The 24,012-nt window shown below is 38.5% G+C and overlaps 4 protein-coding genes across 7 annotated transcripts; 2 read left to right on the forward strand and 2 right to left on the reverse strand.

Annotated features, from left to right (window-relative positions):
• Window positions 1–2,260: 2,260 nt before the first annotated feature.
• On the reverse strand, window positions 2,261–8,247 carry eslec (eosinophil lineage-specific marker). The gene is made up of 7 exons (XM_065950297.1): window positions 8,109–8,247; window positions 5,776–5,952; window positions 5,225–5,525; window positions 3,534–3,625; window positions 3,330–3,464; window positions 3,102–3,207; window positions 2,261–2,611 (listed from the first exon to the last, which is right to left on the reverse strand). The coding sequence occupies exons 3-7, from the start codon at window positions 5,508–5,510 to the stop codon at window positions 2,526–2,528; spliced, it is 705 nt and encodes a 234-aa protein (XP_065806369.1). The 5' UTR covers window positions 5,511–5,525; window positions 5,776–5,952; window positions 8,109–8,247; the 3' UTR covers window positions 2,261–2,525.
• On the forward strand, window positions 7,368–14,643 carry LOC110002467 (toll-like receptor 2 type-2). Of its 3 annotated transcripts, XM_065950276.1 has the most exons (13): window positions 7,371–7,389; window positions 7,567–7,669; window positions 8,228–8,490; window positions 8,880–9,036; window positions 9,139–9,288; window positions 9,647–9,853; window positions 10,110–10,232; window positions 10,429–10,579; window positions 11,384–11,548; window positions 12,018–12,197; window positions 12,297–12,437; window positions 12,518–13,023; window positions 13,710–14,643. In XM_065950276.1, the coding sequence occupies exons 3-13, from the start codon at window positions 8,229–8,231 to the stop codon at window positions 14,113–14,115; spliced, it is 2,448 nt and encodes an 815-aa protein (XP_065806348.1). In that variant the 5' UTR covers window positions 7,371–7,389; window positions 7,567–7,669; window position 8,228; the 3' UTR covers window positions 14,116–14,643. The 3 variants fall into 3 exon arrangements, with proteins under 3 accessions (XP_029138046.2, XP_065806348.1, XP_065806349.1); XM_029282213.2 differs by having other exon boundaries at window positions 7,368–7,669; XM_065950277.1 differs by lacking the exons at window positions 7,371–7,389; window positions 7,567–7,669 and adding an exon at window positions 7,983–7,990.
• Window positions 14,644–14,684: 41 nt separating this feature from the next.
• rnf175 (ring finger protein 175) lies at window positions 14,685–23,844 on the reverse strand. 2 transcript variants are annotated; one of them, XM_065950291.1, is made up of 9 exons: window positions 23,711–23,844; window positions 19,114–19,151; window positions 18,885–19,026; window positions 18,576–18,730; window positions 17,918–18,025; window positions 16,606–16,726; window positions 16,399–16,532; window positions 16,208–16,309; window positions 14,685–15,508 (listed from the first exon to the last, which is right to left on the reverse strand). In XM_065950291.1, exons 1-9 carry the CDS (start codon window positions 23,729–23,731, stop codon window positions 15,388–15,390), a joined length of 942 nt encoding a protein of 313 aa, XP_065806363.1. In that variant the 5' UTR covers window positions 23,732–23,844; the 3' UTR covers window positions 14,685–15,387. The 2 variants fall into 2 exon arrangements, with proteins under 2 accessions (XP_065806363.1, XP_065806364.1); XM_065950292.1 differs by having other exon boundaries at window positions 16,399–16,520; window positions 23,711–23,839.
• Window positions 16,735–17,794, forward strand: LOC136177374 (peptidyl-prolyl cis-trans isomerase G-like; the record flags this gene model as incomplete). The annotated part of the gene is made up of 2 exons (XM_065950448.1): window positions 16,735–17,342; window positions 17,515–17,794. Coding segments are annotated over 2 exons (888 nt in total), but the record flags the coding sequence as incomplete, so codon positions are not given.
• Window positions 23,845–24,012: the final 168 nt, after the last annotated feature.

A 24,012-nucleotide genomic window follows, 5' to 3' on the forward strand; every position in this document is an offset into this window, starting at 1 on the left:
CCTAAAGATATCATTGTTAGTCATATTTTCTCTGTGTTTATACATGGTGTTCTTAAATGTCCCTTCAAAGACCAATCTTTCATGTGTGGGCATAGCAGAAACTAGATCAGTGTTGGGAAATAGGGAAGCTTGTGCAAGTGGTTTTTGTTTGAGTCCAAAAGGGTATGTGGTGCTGTGTTATGAAATCAGAGGCTACAACAAACAAACTTAAGCCGCACAGTTACTCTAGCATGACACTGTGTACAAAAAGTGATATATTCATGTGAATTATTTTGATCTAAACCAAAAAAATAGCTGCTGAACCAGAACTCCTGCCCTAACCTGAGGCTACATCCCAACTGTGTGTCCAGATAAGTGGGTTGGCTCCTATTTAGAAATAATCTTTATCCTTTCATCATGAAAAAAATTCAAGAACACTGTTTATTTTCATGCTGGTAAATAAGAAAGCTCATAATACCAGCACTGGTTCAACAGAGAACAGTGACTCTTAATGTAGGCTGATAACGCCACGAGACAGGAAGCTTTTGATTTATAGTTTCACTTCCTGCACATACAGGAAGTAGTATTTTTATTACATGCAGAATTTAACCACACAACAGACAGGCTCAGACAGTCAGATCAGTTGTACCTGAGTAATAAGTCACTCATTCTTCTGAAAACTGGTCACGTAATAGTGATGAATCTGGGAAGAACACAACTGAATATGCAACGGATAAGAGCCAATGAGCAAGAAAAAGTGTGTGGTCAACCTTTGTGCTCATACACATTAAAGTGCAACCAACACATTTTTTATTTGTAATAAAATTTAGTCTCAAATATAAATAGACTGATGACCCCCACTGTGAGTTTATTTTTTATTGGTGTCCCCACAAGGTATATGTTATATGTTCAGTATCCCCACAAAATCAGTATATAGTCGAGAGTCGTGTCACCACAATGTGTGTTGCATGAATTAGTGTCCCCACAATGTGTGTTGCATGAATTAGTGTCCCTACAATGTGTGTTGCATGAATTAGTGTCCCTACAATGTGTGTTGCATGAATTAGTGTCCCTACAATGTGTGTTGCATGTATTAGTGTCCCCACAATGTGTGTTGCATGAATTAGTGTCCCCACAATGTGTGTTGCATGTATTAGTGTCCCCACAATGTGTGTTGCATGAATTAGTGTCCCTACAATGTGTGTTGCATGAATTAGTGTCCCTACAATGTGTGTTGCATGTATTAGTGTCCCCACAATGTGTGTTGCATGAATTAGTGTCCCCACAATGTGTGTTGCATGTATTAGTGTCCCCACAATGTGTGTCGCATGTATTAGTGTCCCCACAATGTGTGTCGCATGAATTAGTGTCCCCACAATGTGTGTCGCATGAATTAGTGTCCCTACAATGTGTGTTGCATGTATTAGTGTCCCCACAATGTGTGTTGCATGAATTAGTGTCCCCACAATGTGTGTCGCATGTATTAGTGTCCCCACAATGTGTGTTGCATGAATTAGTGTCCCCACAATGTGTGTCGCATGAATTAGTGTCCCTACAATGTGTGTTGCATGACTTAGTGTCCCCACAATGTGTGTTGCATGAATTAGTGTCCCCACAATGTGTGTTGCATGTATTAGTGTCCCCACAGAGTGAGTATGTGATTCGGATAGTCCCCAAGAAATGTTGCCTGCTCTGCTGGCTTCTTCTTCTGGTCTTGTAATCTATGTTTTTTTGTCTATGTAGATTTTGATTATTTATTCTTCTTAATTGTACTCTCGACAACATTTTAAATGAGGGCTTGTCTTCAAAGATTTCACGGGAATAAATTAAGATAGAAAAGTGATTGTTTTATCTAGATTGGTGTCCACACATTGTAATGTTGATAATTGATACCACCTGACCAAGTCGTTGTTTAAACTAAGGCTTTAAACTATGCTAATGAACTATATTTAGCTGTCATGTACTCATTTCTTGTATATGTATACCTTATGTCTCCATAAGGGATGTGTTACATGTATTAGTGTCCCCACAAAGTGATGGTATTATAATGATGGAAGTCTCCACATTGTCAGGGTGAGAATAGAAATCACCAGACCCAGCCATTTTTTTTTTAAACTCAAGAGTGATTTCTTTGCTGATGATTTTTCTGTACTCACCTGTGTCACATACTCCCCCATAAAGACATTTAGTAGTTTTTTTTGCCCCCACCTTGTCTTTTGTTGTCATATTTTGGGTTTCATGACATTATTATCATTGTAGAAATAAGTAGAAATTCATGACATAACCTTAAAAGCACAAGCCTTTACTTTGAGTCACTTCAATTGCAATGTGTTAATAGACATTATGATTACAATTATTGCAAAAGATAAGGGAAATAATTGGCAAAAGTTATACCAGCTGAAAGAGAATTAGAGGTGTCACAACAAATATCTAAAGCATGAATGTTGTAAAAAGCATTTATAGAAAGTGATTATGTAGAGGAAACACACATCCAACTTTTGGATCCAGTATGTGTAGCCGAGGAATGTCTCGATGTGTCTGTTTCTTTAGAAAATGTCCATTTTCCAGTTACTTTTGGCGCAAACAAAGGGGAGGGTCTCGTTGCAGGCGCCAAAGTGCCATTTCTTCCCAGCTGTAATGAGAAAATAAACAGAAACGTTTAAATCATGCACTCTGAAGTTTGTTTTTACACAGGTTTAGTAATATTTAGTAATATGAAATGTTGATCTGGCATTGCTTTTTCTGTTTGCTGTTTTTTTATTTGAGGAGTTTGGATTCAATCTTTGTGCACAGCTCTTCTGGAGTCAGTAACCAAAAATGAATTAGTATCAATTGACCACAAGTAAAGTGTTTCTTTTTGTTTGTTTTGTCTCTCTACATGTTTTATTTGTGAAGATGGGGCAAGAACCATCCACTAGTTATCAGCACAATAACTGAAGTAATCAACAAGATGGTTTTAAGATCTTAGTGATCTCATCTCTACTTGTTTAACCGACAGAGATTCTACAGCTGACACGGTAGTAGGGATAAGAAAAAGCACTGTTCATTTCTTCTATAAAGTTAAACATGGAGGACACAAGAGTCTGTGTTTGGGGGGGGGGGGGGGGGGGGGGTGTATTTACGTCCATAGTTCATCTTCAGGCAGTGCTCTTTTCTCTCCATATAATAATCCATGAACCAGTTTTCATAATTAAACTTGGTGCCGTCACTCCAGAACCACATGCAGGTCTATAGAAAGACAGAAAACAAATAATGGTCGTCTGATATAAACTGATTTTTATGTCTCAATTTGTTCCAACTGTCAGGATATAAACTTTTATTACTACAAATGATTTGGATAACTTCTATACCTGTATGGCATCATATCCACCGAGCCAGGTTTCCGGGAAGTCGTAGTTCTTGTCTTTGGTCAGAGCCTCGATGAAGTGGTTCTCCAGATCACTGTGGACCGATGCCAGGTTTCCTCCCTCAAACAGACAGTAACTCTGGAAAGGACAGGAGGACATGTTATGGTTATTAATCGCATTAGCAGTAAACATTTCATCAGACCTCACCTCAGCTTCAGCCCACGTCTTTTCGTGATTGATGACCATGATACATTTCTCGCCGTACATGGACCAGCCAAGAGGACAGTAGTATTCCTTTCCTACCAAAAAAATAAATGCAAATGACTGAGCAGCAAATATAGACATGAAATAACAGCAGTCATCATTTAAATGTAGCAATATTTAAATTCAAATATGTTCCAACATTTGGAGCTGATTAGGAAAGCCAGCATAATTTAATTCTCTCCATCCTCCCTCAGTTTTGGACTAAAGGGGTACAACTTCAGAACAATAAAGACCGGGGCATGGTGATCCATATGAAATGCTCCAGGAATGTTGTCTATAATACTCTGCATATAGGGAGAGGGAAAAAGAAGCAGGGATGGAAATGGCAGAGGTCTGTATCTCAGATGCTTCCCAATAGAGATTCAAAAGAGATGCTAGAGACGATGATGTTTCGTTGTTCCGTCCTTTTTGTATATCTCATTACAACATGTGATCAGGACATGATCATCACAATCTGTAGTAAACGCTGCCTAGAACAATATAAACACCATTTTATTTTTGTTGTTGTTTGTTCTTTTTTTGTGTCTCAGCTTGTTTGTCTCATTTTAAATGTGCATATAATTAGTCTGTTTCTGTGACGTGTGTTCAAAGTCTGAAAAATGTGGCTCGACGTACGCTCTATGAATGTCGTCTTACAATGTCTGTGTTATGTATTTATTAACTAATTCATCTATTAATGTCGTCCTTTAACTCTGCTCTTCATCTTGCCTGGCCCTTGTGGGTGTCATTACCCAGGGAGGCCACACGAGGGTGTCAGCGTGCTAGCCCTTGTCTTTGTCATGTTCTGATTGGTTTGTTGTTTCTGATAAATTCCGTCTGTTGTTTCTTTGTAAATGTTTGCATGGTCTGTGTGCATAAACACAGTTTTCTAAGTCTGTGTGAAAGTAGAAGCTCGTAGCCGGGATATTTAAGGCAACTGAGGGGCTAAAATGTTTTTCACCTGAGATTTTGTGCTCTGTATTCTTTCCTGCTCACCTCAGTTGTCCGTATTGTTTTCTACTGTTGTAGTTGTTGTGATGTACAAATGTCTTTATACAAGTTGTGATACAAACTCAAAAACTGGAGCCATTACTGAAGACTTCCTGTGTTGGCTCTCAGTCGTCCAGTTCATGGTCGATCAAAGCTTGATCCAAAAGCCACTCTCCTCTGAAACCTTCAAGATATTCAACTAAGTCCAGCTGCCTTTTGGATCAAGCTTCCATTTATTGAAGACTCGTTCTGGACGCGCTACTCCGCCCCCCCCCCCCCCCCCCCCCCCCCCCCGCAGAAACTATAACAAGTTTTTATTACTGTAAGGGCGGATCTGACACTGACTGTCTCCTGCTGTGACATACATATGTGAAAGGCAATTCTAGCTAATATCAGGTCCTGAATGTCCTGAAATGATCTAGAAAGTGTCAGCAGTTCATGCGTTAGGGGGGCTCTTGTAGGGTTCAATAGCGTCCTTTGTCTCCACCCTCATTAGACATGAAGAGTCATTGAAATGGAGACTGATATATTTCAAACCAAAGGAGCAGACAATATGCTCTCAGAGGGGAATCAGTCGTCAATAATGTGTAAACATTTTAGTTCAAGATCTGAAACGAGCAGAAAAACACTTCAGCATGAATCTGAATGTAAGGAACAACACTCACCACACTCGTAATGGAAATGCCCAATAAGTGCCTTGGTGTTGTATACCATATCTCCGGTGTAGATGCTGACGCACCAGCAGTAGCCTGTATATGTGCAGCACTGCCGCGGGAGGAAGTTCCCGTTTTGGTCACACTCTGGGATGTATTCTCCAGACTTGTATTTGTTGTGGTGCTTCATGTACTCGCAGTGGCCCATATTCCTGGACGTGGAGGAGGAGTTAACGGGACTGGCTGGGCTCAGCGTCAGGAGGCCGCAGAGGGTCAGACACACTCCCAGCAACAACATGATGGCAAAGTGATGCTGATGAAGGAGGGGAAGCTTTAGAACCACAGGAGTCAAATACTGGTACATGAAAATATTCAACCTGAAGTCATGTTTGGACTCTTGTGTGGATTCTTAGTGTGCAATAGATGAAACAATCTGAGGTAACATGTATATCTGTGTTTACTTAAAGCTTCGTTTTCTTGAAGACAAATTCTGAAATCTGTTCAAAAAGAAGGACAATGTGCTCCTTACTGACTCTTTCAAAGAAAAAGCAAAGTAGACTCACCTGTTTCAGGACAGCTGCTGAGCTCAGGCTGCTCCTCTTCCTTTTATACTGATGTTCCTTCTCTCATTGTTTTCTTCTACCCAACAGCTCCAAGGTCAAACGCCACGCCGACAATGACCCATTTCACCAGAGTGTAACACAGAAGACGGGCAGGAAGCGATGCAGCTTTGTCTTTCCCTTATTAATGTATCAGGAGACAACCTCTTTTCATTATAATCAAGATGAGCTTTGGGTTACATCATTTTGATATCGCCCTTTGAGCTCATTGTTTGAGTCCTCGTTTCCCAGACTATCTTGTGTGTTTTCGTCCTTTTTAAGCTGTTCTGATTTCACGGTTTCTTATTGTATAAATATGGGTCATTTTTGAACACTTGAGATGACTTGATTTTATCATATTAAACATCCTGCAGTAACAGCTTCAGCTGTAATATATCGGAGAGTTGTTGTTGAAGTATCTTACTAACTCAAAAAGAAAGCAGTTTGAACGTCTGTCCGTGGTATCATGAGCAGTGTGAAACTAAAGACACCTACTTTCAAACATCAGAATAAAGTTAGTAGAAGGTTTGAAGGTCAACATGACATCAGAGAGTTGTATGTTGACACTAAGCCACACCTCCTCGACTCAGACTAGATCACGTTACCTTAAGTTATGAAAAGCTGTTAAACTCCGGTTAAGGTTATGTTTCTGCAATAAACACAAAACTTCTGTCCGAGTCACTGAGACTCAGACGAGGATCTCATTCCTCCAGGGTTAAAAAGGTCACACAGTGCTTTACACCAACAACAGACAGATCACCAAAACAGGAACAAACCAGCAGCTCAAAAAACAACATTTTTAAATCCTGAAAACAAACATGAGCACGGTAAAACTGGGTGGACATAATTACCCACCAGCCTGGCTCACGTTTTAAGCTACTGTTTAAAAACTCAACAGTCAGAAGAACGCAATGAGATGGGCGGGGATTGGTGCTATAGCCTCAAACGCACGATCACCACAAGTCTTAAAATCTGTCTGTGAGACGGACAGCAGGTGAGATGTGAATCTGACAGATATTCTGTGTGAGAGAGAGCGAGTGAAGCGAGACCGTTTGTTTGACCTGGTGAGGACGCCAGCAGCATTCTGGACTGGAGAAGGTTTAGGGCGGCCAGGCTGAGTGAGGTGAAAAGAGCGTTACACTCGTCAATATGAGACATGTAAGGTCATTTTACTGACGTTGCTTCAGTGGTCAAAGCATGATCTCATTAGCTGCAACATGGCTGTCGACTGGTAACGAAGGATCAAAGGCGACTCCCAGTTTACAAAGCTTTAGAGCGAACGCCTTCTTTGTCAACAACCACGCTGAACATCACCTCATGAGGGCTCGATCCCAAACGCCACGCTCATAGACTCACCGCGTTTAGGACAAGCAGTTTGTAAAATGCACATGAACACATTCAGACTTTGCGAACTGAAATCACACGATTTCGTCGAAAGAATGACTTCCCAACTCTGAGACTTGGAGCACCAGAGCAGCACCTGAATGCATCATAAGAGGAAGTGATGTTTAGAGCCTGAGTGAAAGCCTTGCTGTTTGTGAACATAAAGAGGAAGCGAAGCATCGAGCTGCTCCTTCAGTAAATATACAGATTTAAATAACATATGGTACCCTGTTGGTCATACAGAGAATATCATTCAGGGTTAGGGTTTGAACATGTTCTCTGTGTGAACGTCACAGACCATAACTTGCACAGATTTCCTGTGGAAAGTACATTTTCATGCTCACTACCTCTTTTCACTTTGTTTTATGACAGCTGTCGACTCGAGTTTCCTGTTCAGTTAGAAAGAGATGTTCAATCTTTCTGATCTTTACAGAGTTCCCCTCTCGTTGCCTTGAATCAGCTCAGCGACAAACGGGTAAGACCAGCAACCTTAACTTCATGCTCTCTGAGAGGCTAAAATGTTTTTCAGTTGGACCTGAGATTTTGTGCTCTGTATTCTTTCCTGCTCACCTCAGTTGTCCGTATTGTTTTCTACTGTTGTAGTTGTTGTGATGTACAAATGTCTTTATACAAGTTGTGATACAAACTCAAAAACTGGAGCCATTACTGGGTTAGGGTTAGACTAACCCAGACTCCCTGTGTTGGCTCTCAGTTGTGGTACCCTGTTGGTCATACAGAGAATATCATTCAGGGTTAGGGTTTGAACACGTTCTCTGTGTGAACCAGCGACAAACGGGTAAGACCAGCAACCTTCACTTCATGCTCTCTGACAAAATCAAACACTTTGAGTTTGTTTCTCTGTTCAACAGCAGCCGTCACACCATAAAACATTTGACACCGTTAGTGAAACTCACCTTTAACCTCGGTCCTTCGCTGCCTGTCATCCCCTTCTCTCTCCTCCCGACATTTCTCTTCAGCTGTTCTATCTGATAAAGACAGATAATGATCTAAAGCTGTCTTCTTGCCTTTGCAGTATGGGACAGTCGGCCAACACCTATCTCACCCTTCTAGTCCTCCTGCTCTCCCTCGGCTGCGCTCAGAGGTCAGACACCGACAGGAAGAGGTGTGGTCACTGTGACCTGCAGCTCTCCTGTAACTGCTCCTATGGTGGATTCATCCACGTTCCTTTGGTACCAGAACGAGCCTTGTCTCTAGATCTTTCCTTCAATAACATCACGGAGGTGTGGGCTGATGATCTGAGCAGCCACATGTCACTGAGGGCTCTGAGTCTTCATGGTAATGCTGATCGGACTTTAAAAAGGCTAATGTTTATATATCATGTCAGAAGTTCTTTTTACAGAGTACTTCAACACTTTTCATTGGGATGAGCTGAGAGCTTTACGTCCTTCTGTCTGATATTTACATGTCAAAGGTTTTTTTTTATCCATTGACATTCATATTTAAAGTTCAGGTTACATCTAAAACCTTGAGTCCTGAATCCAAACAAGTCCACCCTGACTGTGTCAAACATCCTCAAACAAGTGTTTGGGAGGTTTTCTTCTTCTACACTTAGCATCGTTTTCATGGTGCCATTTTTAAAATGTGTCCCATTAGGTGGCGCCACCACATGATTCATATTTAGAATATTTAGAATAATCTTATATGACGATATTACTTTCCTCCAGGTAACAGACTAGCTGTGATCCATCTGTCAGCGTTTGATTCTCTTTGGAGCCTGGAGAAGCTCGATCTGTCCGACAATCGACTGACAGATATCAACCACAAATGGTTCACCAAGCTAGGAGCTCTGCAGCAGCTCAACCTGCTCGACAACCCGTACAGGTAGGTGACCGTAAAGAGAGAGAACAGTATCCTCCTCATCACATAGGACTAAGTATCTAGATACTTCTACTCACACATATTCTCTCACTTCCTCTTCTCTAGCTGCCTGGGGTCTCCTCCGGCGTTCCAGAGCCTGGTCAGGCTGAGGAGGCTGGACTTTGGAGGTCCTGCTCTGGTGGAACTGAGGAGAGGAGATCTGTCAGGGGTCACAGAGCTCGAGGAGCTCACTATACATGCCAACAACCTTGAAAGGTGTAATACAGACAATGTTTTTGTGTTGTTGCTTGAAAGCCAAGGGACATCACAAGGCAAAGTTTTCATTTGACATTTGTTCGTCTTCATAACCGTTTGATGTCTTAATGATATTTAATGAACCAGCATGAAGTATGAAAAGGCAATTAAAACAATCTTTTATTTTAGGAATGTCAAATTAGAATTAGAAAGACCAAACCAATAACATGTCTTCCAATACTTTTTGAAAATTCCCTTTGCTGTTGCCCATTGCTCAAGGCCATTAGCTTCCACTGGACCATTAAACTAAATTTGATCCGTTGTGTTGAATGAGTTCCCTCTTTCCTTGACCCCCTCTTGTTTCTTTCATCCACTCCAGGTACGAGTCTGGGGCTCTAGCAGCGATGTGGCCACTAGGTCGTGTCACTTTGAGGCTCCATGAACCATTTCTAACCAACACAGCCTTAGCTTCAGCTGTGCTCGCTGATGTATCATACCCAAACACACCTCTTGTTCTGGAGGACCTCCATCTGGTTGGGAATGAGTCCTTGCAGCCCTTCAAAGAGACAGCCAAGAGGAGGATCAGGTCTAGGTCTCCCTTAAGTCCTGTATCTGCACCTGCATGGTGTCCTTTAAGTTTCTGAGTAAAACATACTTCTTTACCTCTAGTCAAGGCATATAGTTGACTTTTTTCCTGCAATAGACAATGCAATAGAACTCAGAGACCTTCGCTGGGCACCAAAGCGCACCAAACCAAATGTCTTCATAATGTTGCTACAACAATGCAAAATACCACACAGTGAAAAAACTAACCAGCCTGTTCCTGTCAATGTCACACTCAGGAGCCTTACTCTCCGAAACCTGAACATGTCAGATGAGGCCGTAGTTGACTTACTAGTTGTGATAGATGGCGTGCCGCTAACCTTTATTTCAATTGAGGACCTCACACTGACAGGCGAGGGCAGGTAGGAAACCAGAACATCAGCATGATCGGTCAAACCCTGTGTTACTCACTTTGAGATTTCATTGCTATTTGTTATCTCTTTAGCACGTTTTGCCAAAAAATGGCAAGCTTCAAATATGGTGACAGTTTGTGAGCACTAATTCAGAAGCAAAGTGTTGAGTGAAGGAACTACATGTTTGTTTTTCTTGCACTGTGAGGTGGGAGCGAGCCAGTTGGACAGACCATAGAGGCATCGACGAGTTCTTTCTACAAAACCTTGTGGTGCTGGATGTCTTCAAGTTTGTCTCGTTGTTGCAGCACCGGTTTCTGCTGCACTACCCAAGGAAGGTGTCTGTCATACATTCTCAGGTAAGGAACAAGGACTGTCACAGTATGTTTAATGTGTGTGTTTGTGTGTTTCCCAGACCTTTACGGTAACTGAAACCACATTAGTAAGGTTATTGTTCTACTGAGAGACCATGATAACATCCTCAGTTATGGAGGGGCCACTTGGGCTGGCTCCAAGAGACCCGGAAGTCACATACACAGCCCATAATTAAAAGTTACTTTTAAAGCAGAAATTAACATGCTTACAGCCTGGTACGGGTTTGGTAATAGTTAAAGTCTTTATCGGCACACACCGTGCAGGACGTTCATTCTTTTTAAACCAACCTGTTTTTATGAAGGAGACGAGTTGTGCATTTTGGGAGTGAGGGACTCGACTGCAAGCTGCCGCATAGTCGCAGTCTGTCAGGAGGCTTAAGGCGCCTCAGCTCCAGCTCTTCGCCTGTCGTTATGTTGACCGAAAGTTTGTTAACGTTTCCAATATGGTGACCGCTATGGAAAGTCATCCAAAAACAGCCCTTAAAAAACCAGGGCCATGTCACTTGGGCTTCATCCATTAATATTTACTGTATCAACAGATTGTGGCTAATTAACTAAAACATAATCAGCTAGCTGCCATGTCACAAGTTAACCATGGCAACTTGCCAACCTGTAGCAGTAACGACCTTGCCTTGCATCATCCACTGCTCATGTACTTCTACCTTTTCCACACCTGTCTTTGGTGTTTGTGATGCCCTGTCACTTTGCAAACTTCTAGCGTGTAAAGGTTGTTTTATAGTTTTCACAACTGTCACAGGTTTATAAACAAATGCTACCTTTTACCTTCAGGTATTTGTGATACCCTGCCCCACGGCCCACCTGCTTGTGAACATGCAGTACCTGGACCTGTCTAACAACCTTCTTACTGACCTAACTGTGACGGAGATGCTATGCAATGGGGATGGCACCCAAAAGGACCTGCGAGTTTTAAACATCAGTGGAAACATTCTGAAGGTGCCTTCACAAAAACTCCTCCAGTCTTTGTCTTGTCACAGTTGCGATTCTACCTCCTCTCTTGGTCACGACTTGGTATCTTTTAGAAATACGTAAATAAGTAAACTGATCCATGAAATCCATGAAGTGACCCTTAATGAGAAATGTCCATTTTAGCTCTAAAGATACGTTCTGAGGTTGTCAGAACAAATGATCTGCTATCTGAAGACTTGTTTGTCTCTGCGGTGGACGTCACTTAAACGCCTAAACGAATATAACGTCATTATTGTGATATAAAAAATAAAAACTCCTAACCACCAAGTTCACCTCTGCAATGTCCCTTGATTAATTCATTAAGAATTTTTTCCTCTATGGCATCTATGGCAATGAAAACACTACTGTTTCATGAAGTGTTGTGTACTACGCAAGTTTAAATAATAAGTTACCTGCAACCTAAAGACTTGTCTTGTTCTGTCCCTCTGCTGTCTAGTCTGTGTCCACGATAAACCGACTGGTAGCTAAGCTCTCCAAACTGACCCACCTTGACATCAGCAGGAACGGATACAGCTCCATGCCCCAGGACTGCTCCTGGCCCCGCACCCTGCGGTACCTTAACATGTCTGGGGCTAAACTTACAACCATCACCAGCTGTCTCCCCACAACTCTGGAGGTAAGAGTGGAGCATGTAGCAGTAATCCAGACAGATTTCTGACAGCTATCATCACAACTACAAACGATAAATGTTCATATTTTACATCTTTTTGTACAGGTGTTAGATCTGAGCAACAATGGTCTCAAAAGCTTCTTTCTGTTCCTACCTGTCCTGAGGGAGCTCCATCTGTCTGGGAACAAGTTTCTGAGTCTGCCCCAAGGATGGCAGTTCCCTAATCTGCAAACACTGACAATACAGGTTAGGAACAAACACATCTCGAATTTCTTCTTCCAACCGTTTTGTGATCTAAGAGTGAAACCCTTCCTTGTTTTTTCCAGTCAAACACCCTGAACATGTTTGGGAATTCAGACCTGCAGTCTTACAGACGACTCCAAAGCCTCCAGGTGGGGCAGAACAAATTTGTCTGCTCCTGTGACTTTGTAGACTTCCTTCAGTCTGCTTTTAAAGGAGCTGGAGATGTTCATATAACAGATAGGACGGAGAGCTACATCTGCGACTCTCCTCTGTACCTGCAGGGGGAACCAGTTGGTCAAGTCAGCCTCTCCATTGTTGAGTGCCATCAAGTTTTGTTTGTGTCTGTGATCTGTGGTGTGGCGCTGTGTGTTGCCCTTCTGTTGTGTATCCTGCTCTGGCGCCTCCATGCGTTCTGGTACCTCAAGATGACTTGGGCGTGGATTAAGGCCAAGCGTAGCTCTAAAAGGCGGCGAAAAAGAGATAGAACGGGTGCTGAAGCATTGCTGTCGTTTGACGCCTTTGTGTCCTACAGTGAGAGGGACGCTAGCTGGGTGGAAAACTTCTTGGTACCTGAACTGGAGGAACCAAGGTAACGTCTGAATTTTTGTTTCATTTCAAACTTACTAGGCAAACATCATGACCACCTGCCTTATATTGTGACTCTGTCAGTCCAGACCTTACAGACATGGACTCCTTTAGACCTCTGAAGGTGTGCTGTGGTATGGGGCACCAAGATGTTAGCAGGAGGTCTATCAAATCCTCTAAATTGAGAGGGTGAGGCCTCCATGGATCGGACTTGGTTGCTCGATTGGATTGTCATCTGGGGAATTTGGAGGCCAAGTCAACACCTTGAACTTGTTAAGTCTGTAATGCTGACTACAAGATCTTTTTGTTACGATGGTCACATTGTCAGATTAGGCGATCACAGAACCACACACTTGTGCCATGACTTGACCTACAGAAATGACAGACTACTGTGTGTAAAAACATGTATTTAAGTGTAAATAAGGGGCCGACAGTGCAAAATAGAGGTTTTAAAATCCCCACAGACCCCCCACTGAGGTCTTGTTTTGCCGTCATGGACCCGATTTCTTTGTTGAAGAAAACTCTGCTTTTCTAACATGACGGAGAATAATTAAATTTTTCTCAGGTGATGATGAGATGTCGGGGGGGGCAGGGTGCCAGTATGGCTTGAGACAGCCCTGCATGCATGTATGATGTCAAAGTTTTTTTCTCAAGGTGCAACCATAACCTGCCTTTTGGTTTACACTTCAGAGAGAATGCTGAAGACTCCTCAAATCCCAGAAGCCCCCGGTCTCTGACCCTGTGCCTCCACAAGCGGGACTTTCTCCCGGGGTATTGGATTATGGACAACATCATGAGTGCAATGGAGCGCAGCCGGCGGACCATCTTCATCCTTTCTCAGAACTTTGTCGAGTCAGACTGGTGCCGCTACGAGCTGGACTTCTCCCACTTCTGGCTCTTTGATGGGAATGCTGGCGGAGAGGCGGCCATCTTGATCCTGTTGGAACCACTGTCCAAGGACGACATCCCCAAACGCTTCTGCAAACTACGTAAACTCATGAGCTCCACCACCTACCTGGAGTGGCCTCAGGAGGAGGAGAGGAGTGGGGAGTTCTGGAAGAATCTACGCGAGGCTTTAAGAATGGAAGATGACTGAGAGGAAAGAGAACATGATGAGGGAGAGAGGGAGCACAAGAGGTCACACGAGACAATCAAGACGTTAAGTATGAGTGGAAAATTAAACCAGTTACAAAATAAAAATGAAGTGTTGTTAGGAAAATGATATGGACGTTTTCCCTCTCGTGTAAAAAGTAGAGCTACTAACATAAAAATATTCTTCTAATGCAATCTGATCAATATTTCCTTGTTTAAATCACAGCGTTTATATTAATGACCTCACGAGGAGAAACTGCAAACAGCAGGAACTATTCTTTGTATTCATGGCTTCAGCTTGGCATCAGATTAGTGACATTTGTAAATATGGAAACTGTTTCTCTCTCACGCTGAACCAACGACGATGACCAATGAAATCACAGCAGAGTATGAAACATTCAGCTTCTGTTTTTCTTTATTATTCAACACTTTACTGTGTTGTTTTGCTCCGCTTGTGTTTTTGAGTGTTTTTGTCTGAGCTCGTCAACGCTTTCTTTGATCAATAAAACCAAACAGCCAGTATTTGAAAGAAGCTGGGAGCACTGGTATGAATTCATTTCCTGACAAAGTGCAGAGTTTTTAAAGTATTTAATAAATACGAAGTAAAGCAGCAGTCTTTAAACAAAAGCAACACATTGAGAGTTTCCTTCCTGTTTGAGTGATACCCGGATGATGTTCCCCTCCATGCTACAACATACTGCTACATGTCAGAGAAAACAGTTGTTTTCCTATTTGTCTCAAGCTTCAGAAAATGTGTAATTTAAAATCCAAACAAATCAGGAATCCAACAATCTGCTGACTAATCACAATCTTAAACCTGATAGAGACATCCGTATGACTCTTGTCATGAGAAAAACAAAATGTAAACTTGTTCTGTAACGTTTGGATAGAATCGTCCTTTTTGTAAAAAAGAGATCTGCAGATCAAGTCTTTCAGAAACACTTTCGAAAACCTCTCTAAGGAGAGAAACTTAAAAGGCATTCTGCTGAAACAGTTTTAAAGTAAAGCAGTGACTAAATAAAAACAACAGGCATGATGTCAGCATTAAGTATTTGTATCTGTGTTTGATGTTTAGAAACGATCACATACTGATTCTGTGCCTGAATGTGTAACAGTTAGCAGCACTTCAGGCGTCATGGCGTCCTCTGCACGCTACAACATGAGAATACCAGAGACTTCACGTCCTGGTAGTGTTCACTTTGGCGCTCTGCCAACGGATTTATGGCACTTTTCAGGATTCTACCTCGTTCCAGCTACAGTGAGGTTCCTCAGGGCTCTATTCCAGGCCCAGGGTGAAGTTGATCCCGTGAACAACACCAATGATGACGGGTTGCCAGGCAACAAGGTATCTGAGCCAATCCAGCAGCTGCCCGTAGAGGACGTGTGTCTTCTCCCAGCTGTGTGAAGATGAAGGAATTAAGGAGCGTTCTCAGATGCATGAGAGAGGCGGCGTCCAGTGTCCAGACCAATCACAGACAGGAAGTAAGACGTCGTAATAACCAATGACTGAGGGGCTTAGGGACCAATCACAGACAGGAAGCAAGACGACGTAAAATAACCAATGACTGAGGGGCTTAGGGACCAATCACAGACAGGAAGCAAGACGACGTAAAATAACCAATGACTGAGGGGCTTAGGGACCAATCACAGACAGGAAGCAAGACGACGTAATAACCAATGACTGAGGGGCTTAGGGACCAATCACAGACAGGAAGCAAGACGACGTAAAATAACCAATGACTGAGGGGCTTAGGGACCAATCACAGACAGGAAGCAAGACGACGCAAAATAACCAATGACTGAGGGGCTTAGGGACCAATCACAGACAGGAAGCAAGACGAAGTAATAACCAATGACTGAGGGGCTTAAACTTCTTTCTAATCACCAGCAGGAGGGATTGATTGTTTTCATCGTTTTATAAGAAGCTGCTTTGTTGTGAGGATTAAAGACACGGAGGTCATGGAGGTCACTGAAGTCACAGAGGTCACGGAGGTCACGGCAGTTTGCACCGCTACATTGCTTTAAAGGAGTCCCTAAGAGTTCAAAGAGGAAATCACACGTAACCATCATTTGGTAAAACACACGGGGAAGGATACGGGTTGTTCATCATCGTCTTCATATCGACCTTTTCATTGCAGTACGGACACGTTTGCTTCTTACCCACGATGCACCAGCCGCGGATGCAGAACTCGTGGAATCTGAAGGGGGGGTGGGGAGGGGTGAGTTAAGGCAGAGATACTGAAAATATCATAAAAAGAGCAGCCTTTATTTCATGATCTCAGGATACATGTGTCCACAGGAGAGCTGGAAAGTGTCTTCTATGAATCCTTCCTCGTCCACGTCCACCAGGATCCTCTGACCGCACACGGCACAGATGTCGTCGTTCAGACTCCGGCTGGGCATGCCTCCCTTGTTGTAGTACTGAAATCAAACACACTGTTATCCAAGCTGGACCTGTAGCGTCACAATGAGAAGATGCTCTTAGTGTTATTACCCCGATTGTAGAGGCCATGTAGTCAGAGCAGATTTCAGCAAAGTCTCGGCCCATGACGCCATAGTAGAGTCCGTAAAACAGCATGATTACCCCGACATCCATCAAGTCCTCTGCCTTGATCCTGCAAGGTCACATCCAAGGTCACATCAAAGATCAGATCAAAGGTCACATCCAAGGTCACATCAAAGGTCACATCCAAGGTCACATCAAAGACATCAAAGGTCACATCCAAGACATCAAAGGTCACATCAAAGGTCACATCAAAGGTCAAATCAAAGACATCAAAGGTCACATCAAAGGTCAAATCAAAGGTCACATCAAAGGTCACATCCAAGGTCACATCAAAAGTCACATCAAAGAAATCAAAGGTCACATCCAAGGTCACATCAAAAGTCACATCAAATAAATCAAAGGTCACATCAAAAGTCACATCAAAGACATCAAAGGTCACATCCAAGGTCACATCAAAGAAATCAAAGGTCACATCAAAGGTCACATCAAAGACATCAAAGGTCACATCCAAGGTCACATCAAAGAAATCAAAGGTCACATCAAAGGTCACATCAAAGACATCAAAGGTCACATCAAAGGTCAAATCAAAGGTCACATCATAGGTCCCATCCAAGGTCACATCAAAAGTCACATCAAAGACATCAAAGGTCACATCAAAAGTCACATCAAAGACATCAAAGGTCACATCAAAAGTCACATCAAAGACATCAAAGGTCACATCAAAAGTCACATCAAAGACATCAAAGGTCACATCCAAGGTCACATCAAAGAAATCAAAGGTCAGATCAAAGGTCACATCAAAGACATCAAAGGTCACATCAAAGGTCAAATCAAAGGTCACATCATAGGTCAAATCAAAGGTCACATCATAGGTCCCATCCAAGGTCACATCAAAAGTCACATCAAAGACATCAAAGGTCACATCCAAGGTCACATCAAAGAAATCAAAGGTCAGATCAAAGGTCACATCAAAGACATCAAAGGTCACATCAAAGGTCAAATCAAAGGTCACATCATAGGTCCCATCCAAGGTCACATCAAAAGTCACATCAAAGGTCACATCCAAGGTCACATCAAAGGCATCAAAGGTCACATCAAAGGTCACATCAAAGACATCAAAGGTCACATCAAAGACATCAAAGTTCACACCAAAGGTCACATCCAAGGTTCACTTTAACGCCCCCTAGTGTTCAGTGTTTGGATGGTGTTTATTTTGGGTGTTTTCACTTTGTATGAACTGGACTCCGGTTTGTCCCGTGACCTTCTCCATTACTGTCTCATCTTTAAAGTCGTGACTCACCTGAAGAAGACGTTAAAGCCGAACATGGTGAACATGATGGCGAGGTATCCGAGGACGCCGACGGCATAGCTCAGCTTGTAGATCAGAAGAAACCACTTATACACCATCCTAAAAAAAACACAGAAACACCTTTACCTTTCATTTACAGCTGGGGGTCATGAGGACCAATCAGAGCGGAGGGAAACTGGAAAAGGGCAGAAATAAGACAGGAAACACTGCAAACAAGAACTACAAAATAAAACAGGAAACACTTAAGAAACCTAGGGGTGGGCTGTGTAACCCCGTGTACAGCAGCCGTGGGTTTGAATCCGAACTCCACCTTTGCTGTGTGCCCTTCCCCCGTTCTCTCTCCGCCCAACACTTCCCTTCAGTTGTCCTCTCCATTAACGAATTTCATGACCCAAAATATAACTTCAAAATGAAAGACTAGGGGGATACACACAGGAAACAGGAACAGGAAGATAGAAATTACAAAAGAAAACAAAGGAGCAAAGACACAGAGACGAAAACATCAAGATACAAATAATAAAGAGATCATTTGACATCTACTTAACAAAATAAAAGCTTCATATTTAAAGGGTCACCTGAACAGGAAGTGTGACATCATGAGACTGATGACGTGTTTTAAAGTCAGCGGGGTGTACGTCGTTCCTCTTACCTGGGCGTCCTGCAGGATAGCGGCCTACGTGTAGCTCTGAAGATGACATAGCTGGTGACCACGGAGAACATGCCCCACATGGACAGAAACCTCCACCAGTACAGCTTGATGGTGAAGTAAAGAGGAACCACCCACATCTGGACCAGAGTCACCAGCTGTGGAGAACACGGCCCGTTAAATTGTTTACTGTCATTAGTTAAACCTCAGCGCTCGCTCGTTACGTTATTCTGGTGCTGAATCAGGATCAGACCAAAGCCCGCCCCCCCCCCCACAGTGGTTTCAGTGTCTGTAACCCCCCCACACACTCACATTGTAGGAGCGGTGGTGGCGCTGCTTCCACTGCACCAGGACGATCTGCGCCACCACCAGCGTGGCGATGAGGATCAGCACCATCTCAGCGTGCATGGCCTCGTGACCCCTGTGCTTCACGTGCATGCGCTCATGCTGAACCCTGCAGAGAAACCGGTCAGGGAGGAACAGGGGTAAATCACAGAGTCATAGATTTAGGTTTACGGTGAGAGAAACAAGATGAACTCACCGCCAGTTCTCTCTGTGAGTCATCTTCAGCAGGTCGTCCTGAAACAGAGGCGGGACGCAAATATCATCTGAGAGTTGTCAGGGTCTCACAGGACCCTTTAATATGGACTACTGCTCCTTTAATACTCTTTAATGTAGGTTAACACACCGTATTTATTTACAGTGGATCCCCATTAGTTGTTACCGTAGTAACAACAGGTCCATACAAGCAAAACAACAACAACATGATTAAACAAATCACAACATGAGTGAAGAAAATAAAATCACAAACAAAATGGTTAAAACAGCAGTTTAAATAATAAGCATTAAAACTTGACTTTTTCTGCCTTGGCCGATCAAATATCAGAAATATATGTCAGAACAAAGCTGCTCTTAAGCCCTAACCCTGTGTTAGCTGATCAAATATCAGAAATATATGTCAGAACAAAGCTGCTCCTAAGCCCTAACCCTGTGTTAGCTGATCAAATATCAGAAATATATGTCAGAACAAAGCTGCTCCTAAGCCCTGACCCTGCGTTAGCCGATCAAATATCAGAAATATATGTCAGAACAAAGCTGCTCCTAAGCCCTGACCCTGTGTTAGCCGATCAAATATCAGAAATATATGTCAGAACAAAGCTGCTCCTAAGCCCTAACCCTGTGTTAGCCGATCAAATATCAGAAATATATGTCAGAACAAAGCTGCTCCTAAGCCCTAACCCTGTGTTAGCCGATCAAATATCAGAAATATATGTCAGAACAAAGCTGCTCCTAAGCCCTAACCCTGTGTTAGCCGATCAAATATCAGAAATATATGTCAGAACAAAGCTGCTCCTAAGCCCTAACCCTGTGTTAGCCGATCAAATATCAGAAATATATGTCAGAACAAAGCTGCTCCTAAGCCCTAACCCTGTGTTAGCCGATCAAATATCAGAAATATATGTCAGAACAAAGCTGCTCCTAAGCCCTAACCCTGTGTTAGCCGATCAAATATCAGAAATATATGTCAGAACAAAGCTGCTCCTAAGCCCTGACCCTGTGTTAGCCGATCAAATATCAGAAATATATGTCAGAACAAAGCTGCTCCTAAGCCCTGACCCTGTGTTAGCCGATCAAATATCAGAAATATATGTCAGAACAAAGCTGCTCCTAAGCCCTGACCCTGCGTTAGCCGATCAAATATCAGAAATATATGTCAGAACAAAGCTGCTCCTAAGCCCTAACCCTGTGTTAGCCGATCAAATATCAGAAATATATGTCAGAACAAAGCTGCTCGTAGTTTATTCCGGTTCTCTTTAAAGCTTTGGATTTAGGTAACGTGAAGTTATTTGTGTATGTAAGCTGGTATAATATATATGTATACATATATAAGTATATAATATATAAATATATAATTTAAAGTATATAATATATAAATATATATCATATATATGTATATAAGTATATATCAAATATATATATATGATATATAAGTATATAATATATGATATCTATAAGTATATAATATATTATATATATAAGTATATCATATATTATATATATAAGTATATAATATATCAAATATATACGATATATATGATATATAAGCATATAATATATGATATATATAATATATAAGTATATAAGTATATAATATATTATATATAAAATATACTATATATATAATATATTATATACGTATATATAATATACGTATATATAATACATATATATGTATAAGTATATAATATATAATATATAAGTATATCATATAATATACACATATAATATATATAGTATATTTTATATATAATATATAAATTATATACGTATATATAATATACGTATATAATATGTATAAGTATATCATATATTATATACTTATATTATATACGTATATATGTATAAGTATATAATATAAGTATATAATATATATATGTATAAGTATAATATATATATATATGTATAAGTATATAATATACATATATATATGTATAAGTATATAATATATATATGTATAAGTATATAATATATATATAAGTATATAATATATATATATATGTATAAGTATATAATATATATATAAGTATATAATATATATGTATAAGTATATAATATATATATAAGTATATAATATATATGTATAAGTATATAGTATATATATGTATAAGTATATAATATATATATATAAGTATATAATATATATATATGTATAAGTATATAATATATATATAAGTATATAATATATATGTATAAGTATATAATATATATATACATATATATGTATAAGTATATAATATATATATGTATAAGTATATATATATAAGTATATAATATATATGTATAAGTATATAATATATATACATATATATGTATAAGTATATAATATATATGTATATATATGTATAAGTATATAATATATATATGTATAAGTATATAATATATGTATAAGTATATAATATATGTATAAGTATATAATATATATATAAGTATATAATATATATATGTATAAGTATATAATATATATATAAGTATATAATATATATATGTATAAGTATATAATATATGTATAAGTATATAATATATATATAAGTATATAATATATATATGTATAAGTATATAATATATGTATAAGTATATAATATATATATGTATAAGTATATAATATATGTATAAGTATATAATATATATATGTATAAGTATATATATATAAGTATATAATATATATGTATAAGTATATAATATATATACATATATATGTATAAGTATATAATATATATATGTATAAGTATATAATATATATATATAAGTATATAATATATATACATATATATGTATAAGTATATAATATATATATGTATAAGTATATAATATATATATATAAGTATATAATATATATATGTATAAGTATATAATATATATATAAGTATATAATATATATGTATAAGTATATAATATATATACATATATATGTATAAGTATATAATATATATATGTATAAGTATATAATATATATATATAAGTATATAATATATATATATGTATAAGTATATAATATATATATAAGTATATAATATATATGTATAAGTATATAATATATATATACATATATGTATAAGTATATAATATATATATGTATAAGTATATATATATAAGTATATAATATATATGTATAAGTATATAATATATATACATATATATGTATAAGTATATAATATATATACATATATATGTATAAGTATATAATATATATGTATATATATATGTATAAGTATATAATATATATATGTATAAGTATATAATATATGTATAAGTATATAATATATGTATAAGTATATAATATATATATAAGTATATAATATATATATGTATAAGTATATAATATATGTATAAGTATATAATATATATATAAGTATATAATATATATATGTATAAGTATATAATATATGTATAAGTATATAATATATATATGTATAAGTATATAATATATGTATAAGTATATAATATATATATGTATAAGTATATATATATAAGTATATAATATATATGTATAAGTATATAATATATATACATATATGTATAAGTATATAATATATATATGTATAAGTATATATATATAAGTATATAATATATATGTATAAGTATATAATATATATACATATATATGTATAAGTATATAATATATATACATATATATGTATAAGTATATAATATATATGTATATATATGTATAAGTATATAATATATATATGTATAAGTATATAATATATGTATAAGTATATAATATATGTATAAGTATATAATATATATATAAGTATATAATATATATATGTATAAGTATATAATATATGTATAAGTATATAATATATATATAAGTATATAATATATATATGTATAAGTATATAATATATGTATAAGTATATAATATATATATGTATAAGTATATAATATATGTATAAGTATATAATATATATATGTATAAGTATATAATATATGTATAAGTATATAATATATATATAAGTATATAATATATATATGTATAAGTATATAATATATGTATAAGTATATAATATATATATGTATAAGTATATAATATATATATAAGTATATAATATATATATAAGTATATAATATATGTATAAGTATATAATATATATATGTATAAGTATATAATATATATATGTATAAGTATATAATATATGTATAAGTATATAATATAAGAGTGTTCTTGATGTATTTATGTTTCTCTCCTGAAGCAGCTGGATCTTATCCAGACTAAACTTTTTAACACCTTTAATGAAGGTTAATAAACCTTTATGAATAGCTTTTAAAGATATAATATAAATAACATGATAAATCAAACAGAAACCGACCGCTTCTGTTTGTTATTATATATTATATATTATAGTTATTATAGATTATATATTATAGTTATTATAGATTATATATTATAGTTATTATATATTATAGTTATATATTATAGTTATTATAGATAAACATATAAATATATATATCAGAGCAGAGCAGCTAGCTGCTGTTCACACCTTAAACATCGTTTTCTCGCCGTGTTACTGAATTTAAACGATGAACGCGTCATCCTGCGGGATGTGAGCAACTCTCACGTTACGGTATTAACTCACCTGAGGATGCACTCCCGCCATTGTTTACCTGTCCTCCTCTCCCGGCGATTAGCAGCTATGCTAGCTAACCGGAGATTAGCAGCTATGCTATCTTTGACAGCGTGTGTGAGGCGGGGGGAGTACGGGAGGCCGAGAGGGACAAACTTCATACCATCGATAAAAACACGTGAACTAGAAGTCTTCATTCTTCTAAATATAATTTACACTCCAACAGGTTAGGGTATTGTTAAGTACGTGATGTTAAACACTAATAAAAACACTTTGAAAGACAAAGTGTCACATTATACAATTCATATAAATAT

Source organism: Labrus bergylta, chromosome 22 (assembly GCF_963930695.1).
Source record: "Labrus bergylta chromosome 22, fLabBer1.1, whole genome shotgun sequence".
Classification (NCBI taxonomy): domain Eukaryota; kingdom Metazoa; phylum Chordata; class Actinopteri; order Labriformes; family Labridae; genus Labrus; species Labrus bergylta.

Bases quoted from the DNA above. Each gene is read 5' to 3' on its own strand.
- eslec (XM_065950297.1), bottom strand. From the start codon at position 5,510: ATGTTGTTGCTGGGAGTGTGTCTGACCCTCTGCGGCCTCCTGACGCTG. The intron at 3,465-3,533 runs GTGAGGTCTGAT...TGTCCTTTCCAG, and splicing joins AGACGTGGGCTGAAGCTGAG to AGTTACTGTCTGTTTGAGGG. The intron at 3,208-3,329 runs GTATAGAAGTTA...GTCTTTCTATAG, and splicing joins GTGGATATGATGCCATACAG to ACCTGCATGTGGTTCTGGAG.
- LOC110002467 (XM_029282213.2), top strand. From the start codon at position 8,229: ATGGGACAGTCGGCCAACACCTATCTCACCCTTCTAGTCCTCCTGCTC. The intron at 11,549-12,017 runs GTGCCTTCACAA...TCTGCTGTCTAG, and splicing joins TCAGTGGAAACATTCTGAAG to TCTGTGTCCACGATAAACCG. The intron at 12,198-12,296 runs GTAAGAGTGGAG...CTTTTTGTACAG, and splicing joins GTCTCCCCACAACTCTGGAG to GTGTTAGATCTGAGCAACAA.
- rnf175 (XM_065950291.1), bottom strand. From the start codon at position 23,731: ATGGCGGGAGTGCATCCTCAG. The intron at 18,026-18,575 runs GTAAGAGGAACG...TGTTTTTTTTAG, and splicing joins CTATCCTGCAGGACGCCCAG to GATGGTGTATAAGTGGTTTC. The intron at 16,310-16,398 runs GTATCCTGAGAT...CCCCCCCTTCAG, and splicing joins CAGCTCTCCTGTGGACACAT to ATTCCACGAGTTCTGCATCC.